This window comes from Enhydra lutris, unplaced genomic scaffold (genome assembly GCF_002288905.1).
Source record: "Enhydra lutris kenyoni isolate GAN:26980312 unplaced genomic scaffold, ASM228890v2 scaffoldscaffold12, whole genome shotgun sequence".
Taxonomy (NCBI): domain Eukaryota; kingdom Metazoa; phylum Chordata; class Mammalia; order Carnivora; family Mustelidae; genus Enhydra; species Enhydra lutris.
Genome location: NW_019154096.1, coordinates 45,993,896 through 46,007,210, shown reverse-complemented (window position 1 = coordinate 46,007,210; position 13,315 = coordinate 45,993,896). Strand labels below are relative to the sequence as shown.

Genomic DNA, 13,315 nt, shown 5'->3' with positions numbered 1-13,315 from the left:
GTATAAAAACAAAGAGCTCAAGGCCTCACCTTGGTTTACTCACTGCTGGTTTTCTATCTGTTGAAACTAGACAGTAAACTGCATAAAAGCAGGAACCAAGTCTGTCGTGTTCACCACTGTGTCCCCCACAGCACTTTGTATAATGCCTGGGCAAATAGGTGGTGATCAACAAACACCTGAATAACTGAATCAATGAAAGAGAAGAGTAAAATAACTTTATTGATTTTTTTTTTTTTTTTTGCAAGTCGTTCTGTGCTCAAACTACTAGAAACTGGCAGCTCTAATTTCTAGAAATACGGATTTAAAAACCTTACTCCAGTGATTGAAGGTCCTTATGACTCTCTCCCTCTCTTACACACACACACACACACCACACACACACACACACACACACAGTAATTAGGACTGCATGAGTCAAAATTACATTATGAACTATGAGATGTCAACATTATATAAATAAAATTTAATAGTGAAAAAGTGATCTGGAAGCCCTGTGAATTTTTACCCTACACATTTGAGGATGTCACATGGGTTAAGAAAAACACAACAAAATCTCATTTGTTCAGATAATCATTTGAATGTTTACATACATTTTTGGTTTGTTATTTTTTATAACTAATTTACATTTCCTCATATTAACATATACTCCTGTTTAGCTTGTAATCAAATTATGTCAGTGAAAAAAAATCCTCATAGTACCTTCATTGAGTTGCTGATTCTAAGAAAACACTGAACATGAACATGTACAAAAGAGGCATTTGAATTAAACAGCATGTGCATTTTTAAATATTTGCACAGTTTGATCTTTACATTTCTATTTGGAGAAAATATGAACAAAATCCAGGTTTACCATGCTAAGATAATGGTTCAGATGACTGCCATAAAAGAAGTACATACAAAACAATGAAAACAAATCACAACTTCAGGTTCCGTGATTACTGAGAGGATTTCCCCTGCCCTAAGTGCTTTATTATATCTCTTAAAAATATGAGCAGCAGCTTATCATAAGTCTCCACTACTGTGCATTAATGATGGAATCAGAACAACACAACAGACTCATAAGGATGAGAGGACTGCAGAACAACTAGAAGTCACAGTTTTATGCTTCTTCTTGCTCTGGATAATTTAGAATTTTGCGGTGTGCCTGACGTAAATATTGCTGTTGTTTGAAGTAAACCTTGAATGCTCCTTTTATGGCAACAAAAGCAATTCCACCCTAAAATAAAAAGGAAAATTAGCTTTTTAACATACAGATTTAGAGAAACATAATAATAAAAATAATTTTACTTAGATCACAAAAGACAGCCACTGCTGCTAATTCAGATGAATGCAAAGAAACTGTTCTTTTTTCTAGGGGGTAAGACAGGCGGAGACACTAAATCTAACAGAGACACCTTCCGTGTTCTCCTATTGGGTAATCTCTCCACTTGGCTTTACATCCATTCTGATATAACAGGGAAAAGGCCTGGGCACATGTGCAGGTGATAGGTGGAGAATAATGACATCAACACAAGGGTTGACTATGTGCTAGTACTTCAAATGAATTACCTCATTTAATCCTCCCAGTAATCCTGATATACCTATGAATTTGATCTGTATTTATAGGCACAGAGAAGTCAAGAAATTTGATTTAGGTTTTTCAGCAAAGCCATATCTGTGACAGGATATAAATCAGGCAGTCTGACCCTAGAGCAGAAGCTCTTCACCATAATCTTTGTTGTCAAGAGGGATGGGCGTGATAATTCATGCCTATTCTAGGAGAGAAATCACCCACAGCGCTGTTCTGGAAGGCTAGACGTAATGGATCCTCCCCCTTCTTGCTATTGGACAACAAGTGGGGATCAAACAGAACCTTAAAGCATAGGAGCCACAAAAGGACTATTTATATGGTCCCACTGGGGTTTTTTTAAACAAATACACAGTTCATTCTTTTTTGTATAGTCACTTGAAAAAAAAACCCATCTTACCAAGATTGTCCTTTGTAAATTAGAGTTAACACTACTGAACATCAGTTTACCAACTATTGTTGCAATAGTAGGAAAGACAAGGGCTCCACACAAAATTCGGGTGGCAGAGACGTGATCTGCTAAAGGATTAGCCTCAGCTGGAATTCGAGGAACAGGACAACCAATGCCTAGAGAAAAAGAAAATGCAGGATATTAGTGCTAATGAATCAGAATAATTAAAGTATCTATGCATACTAAGATTCTTTCACAAACATTAATTTGGTGTGCTCATTATAGCCACAATTCAGGGCCTTACCTGGAAATATACTGTTCAAAATTTGTAGTTTATTTGAGTATTTGCGCCATAGTCTAAGCACGTAGTCTTCCCAGCGTATCATCTTGCCTAATATCAGCATGACAGGAATAGTAGGAAGTCCAATTAAAAGGAACAAAGGATCAGCTCTCTCCATAACATCCAGACCTTCTTTATGGCCTACAACCTGTGAAACAGACAGCATTTGCTAGAATCATTTCCTTATCTAATCAAGGGTTATATGCTTGAATTCATTTTAGAGGAAATGCTAAATTTCAAAAGAATACAGAAAAGGGGTGCCTGGGTGGCTCAGTCGTTAAGCGTCTGCCTTCGGCTCAGGTCATGATCCCAGGGTCCTGGGATGGAGCCCCACATCAGGCTCCCTGCTCTGCCGGAAGTCTGCTTTTCCCTCTCCCACTCCCTGTGCTTGTGTTCCCTCTCTGGCAGTTTCTCTCTCTGCCAAATAAAGAAAATCTTTTAAAAATTTTCAGAAAAAAATTAAAAAAAAAAAAAAAAAAAAGCTGGAAAGCTACCAGTCCTGATTTATTTATACATGTCTCTCATTCAAGGGAAGAAAAGCTCCTAAGCCATTTCCTATTATATTGGAATAAAAGCTTTTAAAAATGGTTGCCCCACAGTGATTACAATTCAGTAGAGGGGAGCAGACTTCTGGTTTTTTAATTCCTCTTCCCTGATTTGATTAGATTGGGCTACAATTTTAAGTCCTATTTGTCCTCCAGCAGAGCATCTCTTTTCCTGCTCTTCCTACTAGGTAAGCACAGCCAGCCAAGGGGCAGGACCAGCCTTCAAGAAGATGGCCTGAAAGCTCACTTCTCTTTGGTTCTTTCTCCATACTCAGTGGTGTCTGGGATAGAGTGATTTTTCCGGCTGGCCAAATGCTTGTTCTACAGACCTAACTCGGCTAAAAGGCAATTCCAAGGTCTACTGAAGTAGCTTTTGCTACAAGTTCCAGTCCTTTTTCTAGTCCAGGAACCCTAGGGTGTCCTATCTATGGGGTAATGAAGCTAAAACAATCCTTCCTTTCTTATCTGGGTCTTGGGGCTATTTCTCAATTGGATTAGATTCCAGAGGGCAAAAAGGACATGAATAATTCTTATTTGTGAATCTCCATACTTCCCCTGCAGGAAAATCCTTATTACTGGATCAATCTTGCCCTTATACTTCTCTCAACATCTCCATTTTACTGATGAGCTTCTTACCTTTTTTTTTTTTTTAAAGTCTTAATTTTTGAGAGAGAGACAAAGAGTACATGAACACAAGCAGGGGGAGGGGTAAAGGGAGAAGCAGGCTCGAGATGTGAGACTTGATCCTAGGACCCCGGGATCATCTGAGCCAAACACAGACGCTTAACCGACTGAGCCACCCAGGCATCCCACTTGGTATTTTTAACTGGAGATTTTCCCTGAAAATTCTCTTTCAAAGGTCTCAAGTGATCTTCCCTGTAGCCAGAGTCTCAACTGCTTCCAAATTAAACCTATTTCTCTGAGTGATTATTTCTGGCAGTTATGACAGGTGAAGGAGACTATTTCTGAATCTTGGGCTTATACCCACCAAGGTATCACACAGTGAGGACAGCTAGCTGGGAGGATACTACTAGAAAGACTCCATATAGTTTTTCTGATCACACTTGAGGTATAAACCAGGAAGAAAGGATTGGGAAGAATCTCGTCTCTATCTTTGATAGGGAGGAGGTGACAGGAAGGAAGGGCAGGCATGGAGGAAAGGGAAGAAATAAGGTAGGGAAAACTAAAAGCTGCCAGAGACACTGAGGAAAACAAGCTCATGAAAAAGTATATGGGGTTTTTGAAAGAAAAAAAAAAAAGAGAGAGAGAGAGAGAGATGCTCTTTATGTAAACTATCATAGCAGATCTTTTTTTTAGGTGGACTACTCTAAGTGAAATAAGGTAAAGCTGAGAATGGTCAAAGCAAACCGAAATCCTAAACAACACACTCAATCCAGGTAAAAATATTTTGTAAGTATGTGGGAAGAAGCAAAATGGATGCCTTTAAAATCTGACTAGGGATATAGTCCAGGCTTGTACTTCAGTAATTTACCTAAATACAATATAATATTCAAGGGCAGGAGGCTAACCCCTTCTAAGTGATCAAAAACTACGGTATAGATACCTAATATTCTTGTGTTTCCACAGAGAAACCTAATGCCTTGTATGTGAAGGATAATAGTTCTGAGTTGGCATAAAGTGAAATAGTCTGGTTCACGAACAGTTGACCTTTGAACAGCATGGGTTTGAACTGTATTGGTCCTTATATATGTACTGATAGATACTGTACAGTACTGTTATTTTCTCTTCTTTATGATCTCCTTAATAACATTTGCTTTTCTCTAGCTTGCTTTACTGTAACATAGCATATAGTACATTTACAAAAATGTGTGTTAGTTCATTTTATGTTACCAGTAAGGCTTCTGGTCACAGCAGGCTATCAGTAGTAAAGCTTTTGGGGAATCAGAACTTATCCATGGATTCTCCACTGCATGAAGGGGGTTATCAATGTAAAATGAAAGCTGAATTAAGCAATGGGGGTGATTTAACTAATCCCCATGTTGTTCAAGGGTCCACTGTATTTCATAAACCCTAATCCCATACTAGTAGCAAAAGTGGACTGGCCCAGAGATTGTGTCTCCACCTATGCCTTTTCAGGACATTCTGTTTTTTTTTGTTTTGTTTTTAAGATTTTATTTATTTATTTGACAGACAGAGATCACAAGTAGGCAGAGAAGCAGGCAGAGAGAGAGGAGGAAGCAGGCTCCCTGCTGAGCAGACAGCCCGATGCGGGGGCTCGATCCCAGGACCCTGAGATCATGACCTGAGCTGAAGGCAGAGCAGAGGCTTTAACCCACTAAGCCACCCAGGCACCCCATGGACATTCTGTTTTTTTAATATCATTTTATTATTTTCAATCTAATGATCACTTATAAAGTTACAACTAAATGCGATTTAAATATTCTCAAAGTATTAGCAAATAAATTCAGAAATTTCAAAAATTCCTGTTGGTTTACATTATTCTTTTTAGAATTTGGGGTTTAGAAATATAAAGCAGAGTGAATATTCAGGTACAAACTATAGTAAGAGAAAGTTTATTCCTCATGGGTAGCAGTAAAAACCTTACAAGCTGGTGTCTAAGAATAAGGAAACAAAAAAGGAAATAAATAGGACACAGTAGCAAGAGACCCACTGTCCGACTTACTATATCTGAAGTGGAGAGAGATGTGCTGGGCTCACTACGCATGCATTCAACTGAATACTGATTATGTGCCAGACACAAGCCTAGGTGTTGCGGATAAAACAGTAAGCTAAATAGATGTCTTTTGGAGGTGAGAGAAAATCAAATCAAACCAAACAAGCATGCAAGTATAAATGCTGCAAAGGAAACAGAATAGTACAACTATAGTTTACCACCTGCTACTATAGTCAGACTCAAGGGCAGAAAATGAAAGCTGAATTAGGCAATGGGGGTGATTTAGCTTTGGTCAATACAAATCCAGCAAATTGTGCGTGATCATGTACACTCTGGTTTTATGCCCCAAGATTTAAAACGATTATTTTTAAGACTTCAATTTCGGGGTGAGATTCAGGAACCAGAGAACATCTTCTCTAAGAATTTGTTATCTGTGTATAAAATAAAGGCTTAGGAATTGTGGGTTTAGATAAAGGTTTGTTTTTCTGCTTAAGAGCTGAAAGCTGGATCTTCATATCCAAGAGTTCACCCACACTAAATGGCTAAGAGTTTTAACTAAGGCCTGATCTTACAAAGCACTTCCTTTTAAAAGCCTGCTTTTAAGTGGGAGACTCAAACAGTGGTGAACTAATAGGTTTTCTTAGTCAATATTAAGGATAATTTATGGTAGTATAAGTTAAGAAAGGGCAATGCTTATGGGGGTTATCTTTACACTGAGACAAAAGTAGAACTAGACTGGACATTAATGTCTTATTGTTCCAGGGTAAAACGATCCCACTGCCTTTGAAACCAGGTTTCACCTAAGGAGCCCCAGGTTAGGGAGAGGGATGGGGGTCCTAATGCTTCTTTCTTGCTGTGTGGTAGTGACATGTAAACTCGCCAAATCTGTAAACTAGGAATAATTGATAGTATCCAGATCACAAGACTGTTACAAGGATTAAATATACCAATGTTAGAAAGGTGTTTAGCCCAGTGCTGGGAAAAAAGTTACCTATTGTCTTCTCAATAAAAATGTAGGCAGAAGGTCTCATTCAAATTCTTCACAACTAACAGGGATTGAACCTAAAACTGGTTCCTGGAGAAGTGGGAAAAGAATAGTGGTCTAGGGGCATCTGGGCGGTTCAATGGATTGACCATCTGACTCTTGATTTTGGTTTAGGTCATGATCTCAGGGTCAAGGAGTGAGTCCCAAGTTTGGCTCTGTGCTCAATGGGAGAGTCTGCTTGAGATTTCCTCTCTCCCTCTAAAATAAATAAATAAAATCTTAAGAAGAAGAATAGTGGTCTGATTCCTTAATCTGATTTACTTGTACTTCAGAGTAGTCAGAGAACAAAAGGAAAAAGAACACTCAAGGGTTAAGAAAGAAACCCCTAAATACTGCTGATGGTATAGTGGGGCACATTTTCTATTACATATATTCAGATAAGTAAAAGTCTTCCCAATACTCTTAAATCCTACAATACCTGCCTACTGTCACAGGTAATCTCTTTCATTCTAGGCTTAAAAAATCTTTTCAAGTGAGATAGTACATGCGAAGATCATTTCTAAATGGTAATTATTTCTAAATGGCAATATATATGTATCATCATAATTTTAGGTCTTCTTCTTTACTGTCACCATTAACCAACATGTTCATTTTTGTCTCCTTGCTTGTATCATTTCTTCCCCTCTACAATTCCAAATTACTGCCTTCAAAGGTCAGCTCAAGACTTTTTTTGTAATTTCAAATGATCTTCCATTTTATTGAATTAAAATATTGTTTGTGTAGTCTTCTGTCTGTACTCTTCATATTTGTTTATATAATGTTGTAACTGTTCTCCAATTCACTTATGAACAGCTTGTCTTAGACTGTATTTCTTGGGGCTGGGGATTAGGGCTTTCAATTTGTCTTGTGTTTTACATAGACCTCAGCTTGGTGTTAACTTTTTGAATGAATCATACCAATATGGATTCAAAGTGCCAAAATCCAGCTTGAAGCCCTTTTTAGAGGATACAAACTATATTCCTTAATTGGCTCTTATCAGTGTGTCCCATTAATTATCAAATTTCTTTTAAGATTGAGCAAGCCTAAAATCTTTCCTCAAAAAGAGCCACCCTACTTCTTATGGTCAATTAGGTATTAAGGGAAATCACACAATCTCAGAGGGCCTTCGTTTCTTCATCTGCAAAATATATATGTCTGTATAATGTGTTTGTGCATTAAATAATGTATATATCTACTCTAAGTTTTTGTGTCTTTGTCAGTCCTAGTGAACCATTCTAAACCTCCCTGAACTAATGATCTACTCATTACTGTAATTTTAATAAATTATTGCAGGGAAAATAGTCAAACCTGCTACTACCTGATTGAATGAGTCATATTAAAAAAAAAACAACAACAACCCAGTATTTTATATAAGCCTTTAAATGTTATTCTCTGTGTATATGCTATATTAGGAATATGAGTATAAGACAGTCTACTTTCAAGGAAACTACCTTCTCATAGGAAAAGCAAGGCCTGAATACAGGAAAAGTTAAATAACAGGTAGCCTAAGAAATATCACTTGGTCAGCACAAGATTAGCTGCCATATGAGGACTGAAAATGTTATGAATGTAGAGGAAAAAGAAATGACAGTGGTCAGGAGATGTCTGGTAGGTTTGATGGGGGGAAAGCATCTGAACTAAGCCTGGAAAGAAGCGATTAGATTTGGATAAGTAGACAGAGGAATGGAAGGGAAAGTATGAAGCAGGAAGGGTGACAAAATGCAAAAAAAAAAAAAAAAAAAAAAAAAAACAACACCAAAACAGCAAAAGGTTGGGTTGGAGGTCCACAGGCCTCAAAGGAGAATGAAGTGAGACTGTGAAGCACCCTGTGTAACAAATCAGGTTAAGGAAATGGAATCTTTTTTAAGTCAGTGGTTCTTAATCTTTCCTATTACATTATGACAAATGATACAATTCATTTTGCAACTCATTCTACTGACTATATCCAGATTTTGGGGGTGTCATCAGCACTTCATGAAGAAGCCTTGCAGTATCTGTCCCACAATGAATATTAATGAAGCAACTAGAAATGCCATTCACTAGGGACCCAGCATAGACAGATTATGTGCAATTTCTAGAATATTATATAGTGTGTTAACTATTACTGAGTTATTTATGAAACACTTACCCAATCTTAGTGCCGCACTGATAAAGCATTACTTAAGGCAGAGGAGATGGTGAGGTTGGAGTAGATGTTGGAGGTATTATTTTAGGAAGACTGATTTAGAAGGATGGACTGATTGAAGAGAATGAAATTAAGAGAAACCAATCAAGAGGCTCCTTTAGCCCACAGGTATGATGGGAGAGTGACAAGAAGTCAGGTGGTTAAGACTGTGGAAAAGAAGCTACAGATATATAAACAATATAAAAATGAAAATTGCTTGGACTTGGGTCAGTGGCATGACAAAGGTCTATGTAGTAGAAAGAGCTAAAGGTAATCCTAAGAATGTAGGATACAGACTGATTAGATGGGAAAGAATAGTAGCTATCAAAGGTATAGAAAGATTATGATGGGGAATAAATTGATGTTTCAAGTTGAGGAAAAAACTAATCTGATTTCAATAATATTGAGTGTGAAATCATAAGAGGTCATATAAGGAGAGGGGTCAAACTGTGACTGTAGGACTGGATTTGAGGAGAGATTAGGGCCAAGACATAGATAAGCACAAAAAGCACAGAGATGATAGCTGGAAATCTTTAGAGAAGAAATATAAAGAGAGGAGTCAAGAGTCTGGGACTAAATCTTGAAATTTAAGTCTAATAATCTTCACCAACAGTTACTGATTGTAGCAAAAAACAGGAAGCAACTAATCGCCTAATCAACAACAGACTGGTTAGTTAATTGTTCTAATTCCACACATAGAATGCTATGAAGACTTCTGTATACTTATATGAAAAGATATCCAAAGTTCACTGTGGAAAAAAAAGAGAGGTACAGTTCTAATTTGCTTCCTTTAAGGGGAAAAAGGTATGTGTGTGGGAGAACAAATTTATTTTTTCTTGCACATGCACAAAGAAATCTAGAAGAATATTATATACTAATAATAGTGGCTACCTGGAGAAGTGAGGAGGAATCTGGGCAAACAGGCAGGTGTAAGATGACTTTTCACTGGATAAGTTTCTTATTTTTAAGCCATGGGAAGGTTATTACTTGTTCAAAATAATAGTAATAATTTTTAAAACTCTAATAAAAATCTATTTAATAGATCTTCACATAAAAAATATTATCACTGGGACGCCTGGGTGGCTCAGTTGGTTAAGCAGCTGCCTTCGGCTCAGGTCATGATCCCAGCGTCCTGGGATCGAGTCCCACATCGGGCTCCTTGCTTGGCAGGGAGCCTGCTTCTCCCTCTGCCTCTGCCTGCCATTCTGTCTGCCTGTGCTCGCTCTCTCTCCCTCTCTCTCTGACAAATAAATAAAATCTTAAAAAAAAAAAAAATATTATCACTGAACACAGTAAAATAGTGAACCTGCATCACTGTCACTGCTCCGTAAGTCACAGCTGTCCAATAGATAGAGCCAACCATTATTCCTGCTGCAGCAAATGGACAAGCTTTTGAGATCAGTCTATCCGCAAGATCCAAGACGTAAACCACTGGACCTATAATAAAAAAAGAAAGTAATGTTTCAACACAAGACAGATTTTTAGAAAATGACTTACTCAATATTTTCCATTGATCTAAATATTTTTATGAAGTTGGATGTTCTGATGCTTTAGAGGTAACTATAATAGATGGGATGGGAACCTATATTTGACTAAATTTAGAATTTCTCAGTTGTCTGCAAAAATAGCCAAGTTTTACTTCCTAAATTCTTGGAAACAGCTTCAAATTTTTTTATCTTTATCAGCACACCTAAGATTAAAGGCTCGAACACAGCTCCTTTTTAGGAAGAAAACAGATTCTCACTTCTATTCACACTGGCTACTGAAGAATGAAATGGCCATTTCACCTTGCTCTTCCCAAACAGTTCTTGCCCATGGTTAGATTCTCTAGTACTTAGGAAAAATATCACTTCTTGACTTCACTCATTACTTTCTTGGTGCAGTATGTCAAGGTAACCAAGGCTATTTTCTTGTAGTTATACAAAGTCAATTTATCTTACTTTGATTTTCAATATGGAATAGTTGAGTATTATTTTCTAACATCTTTTTTCCCCCCACATTTGTATGTAAATTAGTTAGCTAACATATAGCATACTATTAGTTTTAGGAGTTGAATTTAGTGGTTCATCACTTACATAAAATACCCATCTAACAAACTTCTTTTAATGATCACAATGCCGGTTTTTATGGCATTCCAACAGCTGTGTGTGCCAATTATATTTCCATTATTATATGCTTACTGTTAAATCTGGCTACTACTTTTCTTCAGAGGGTATTTAGAATAGCTATATTTGGAGGTTTTCTAACTGCTAAAGTCCAATATAATTTAGCTCCAGAATTTTTCAGAATAGTGGAATGGTCTCAGGTCTGAATTAGAGCAAGTTCTAAAGAACTGAGTACCTAAGTTTAGTCACAGAAATATGAAACACTGATTTACTAATCACCACATTTGTTGAATACCCTCTACATACTTGAAACTACTACTTGAGACATTTTCTTGGAAATGTGTAAAAATTATTACCTACCTTCTGGAGGATTACAATCTATAGCAGGATGCTTTATACAAAAACTATTTTTACTGTACAAAGAAATTAATATAGCATGATAAAATAATTAAGATGCATAAGAACAAGCATCCATCTATGGAGCCCTGATCACTGGGGCCAGTAATATCACTAGTCACTGTATAAAGAAAGACGACACTGTGAAGTAGAAAGAACATCAGGAGGGACGTCAAAGGATCTATGATTTCAATTTAGCATATTTACTATGTCCTCTAATAATAGTTAGCACTTCTTGAGTGTCTACAGGATACCAGCTGCTGTGCCACAAGAATTACATGCATCATTATTCAATCCCATGACGTAGGGTTTAATCCTTAAAATATACATATTTGCTAGGTTAAGTTTAAAACTCCCTCAGAGGGTACAATAAAAGTCATTTTAATGAGTCACCAAAGATCTCTCAAATGCTGGTACTGAAAGTCATAAACCATAGGTATATATAAAACCTCAGTACTTCAACTTTCATATTCTCTACTGATAATTCTTTAATCAGAAAATTGAAGCTACAAGACAAATCCAGACTCTCCATGGCACACATACCCACCTACCAACATCACACTTACCTGAAGTTAATCCCTCTACTGACACACCAGACCCCATTCCCTTGCCAACTCAAAGCTCCAGCTCCAGCAACTGTCTCCCACATCATTTCCTCTCTACTTTTTACTGGATTATTTCCATCAGACAGGTCATTATTTCTTCTATCTTAAAAAAACCCAAATTCTGGGGCACCTAGGTGGCTCAGTGTGTTAAAGCCTCTGCCTTCGGCTCGGGTCATGATCCCAGGGTCCTGGGATCTCTGCTTGGCAGGGAATCTGCTTCCTCCTCTCTCTCTTTGCCTGCCTCTCTGCCTACCTGTGATCTCTGTCTGTCAAATAAATAAATAAAATTTTAAAAACAACCACCACCAAATTCTTCTCTTGGTCCTTCTTCCCTCACTGCTCCATCTCTGCTTCATTTACAACAAAATTCCTCAAAAGACTTACCTGTTTTCACTCTCTCCTTCAATTCTCTCCATGAAAACTACTCAGACTGGTCACTAATAACCCAAGATTCGTTAAATTCAATGGTGTAATCTCAGCCTTCCTATCTGGCCTAGCAGCAACATCTCACACAGATGTTCCTTTCTTCTTCCCAATATATGGCTCTTCATTATATTTCTAGGACATCACCATTTATTTTTTTTTTTCCATCACCAATCATTAACTTTTCAGTCTTTCTTGGTTCCTCCTCCTCTTGAGCTCAGTGAGACTCACCCTGCCAACACCTGCCTCATGATACTCCCTATTTAAATTATTCTGCACTATTTTTCATTTTCCCAAAGTACTTATCACCTAACATATTCTAATTTACTCATTCTGTTTCTATCTACAAGAATATGGGTTAGTAAACTATGGGCCATTGACCCTATCCAGCTGGCTGCTTGCTTTTGTAAATAAAGTTTTATATGGAACATGGCCACACGTAAAACCTAAAATACTTACTTTCTGGTTTTTAACAAAAAAGTCTGCTGACTTTTGAACTAGAACACAAGCTTCAACGGGAAAAATAACGGTTTTGTTTTGTTTATTGATGAATCCCAAGTTCCTGTGACTCTCAATAATTTGCTGAATTCTCTACTGAGGTACTAATTTAAAACTATGATTTGAAAATCTATAGGTGTTTCTTTTTCACTATTCTATACCAAGCCCAAGTTAACTACAAGACTATTTCCTAACCCATTCAGAATAAAAACTGGGAAGGAAAGAACATATTTTACATGCTTCCAATGTACCTTCTTCCCTCTCTCCTTTCAACAGGGTACTTGGAACTATCTACTGATGGAGTGAAGCAATACAATTCCTAAAAAAACCATCACTACCACTTTTATATATCATGAACATGGGCTATCTAGAGACGTCTGAATTGTTTTTACTTTAAACATCTCAGATGGTTCTAATATACTGAGCTCAATTTTCAGTTTCCTTCCTGAATCAGTGGGTGTGAATTATTTTTGTGCATGCAAAAAAACAAAAAATCTGTACACTTTTGGAAATTTTCTACTTATTCCTTGAATCATATACAAAAGATGCACTAGATTAAATGAAGACACTGGCTGTATTTTACAGTTCCTATTTCCAGTTATTTTGAAATAATTTTGTCTAT

General features: G+C 37.1%; 1 protein-coding gene across 1 annotated transcript in view; it reads right to left on the bottom strand.

The window, feature by feature from the left end:
• Window positions 1-223: 223 nt before the first annotated feature.
• LOC111145015 (membrane associated ring-CH-type finger 5) overlaps window positions 224-13,315 on the bottom strand; it is a 61,523-nt gene continuing 48,431 nt past the window's right edge. Inside the window, exons 6-9 of the mRNA XM_022499639.1 lie at window positions 9,973-10,103; window positions 2,263-2,446; window positions 1,968-2,134; window positions 224-1,216 (exon numbers count right to left, since the gene is read on the bottom strand). Coding sequence (XP_022355347.1) covers window positions 1,100-1,216; window positions 1,968-2,134; window positions 2,263-2,446; window positions 9,973-10,103 — 599 coding nt within the window. The 3' untranslated portion in view covers window positions 224-1,099. The remainder of the gene's footprint in view (window positions 1,217-1,967; window positions 2,135-2,262; window positions 2,447-9,972; window positions 10,104-13,315) is intronic.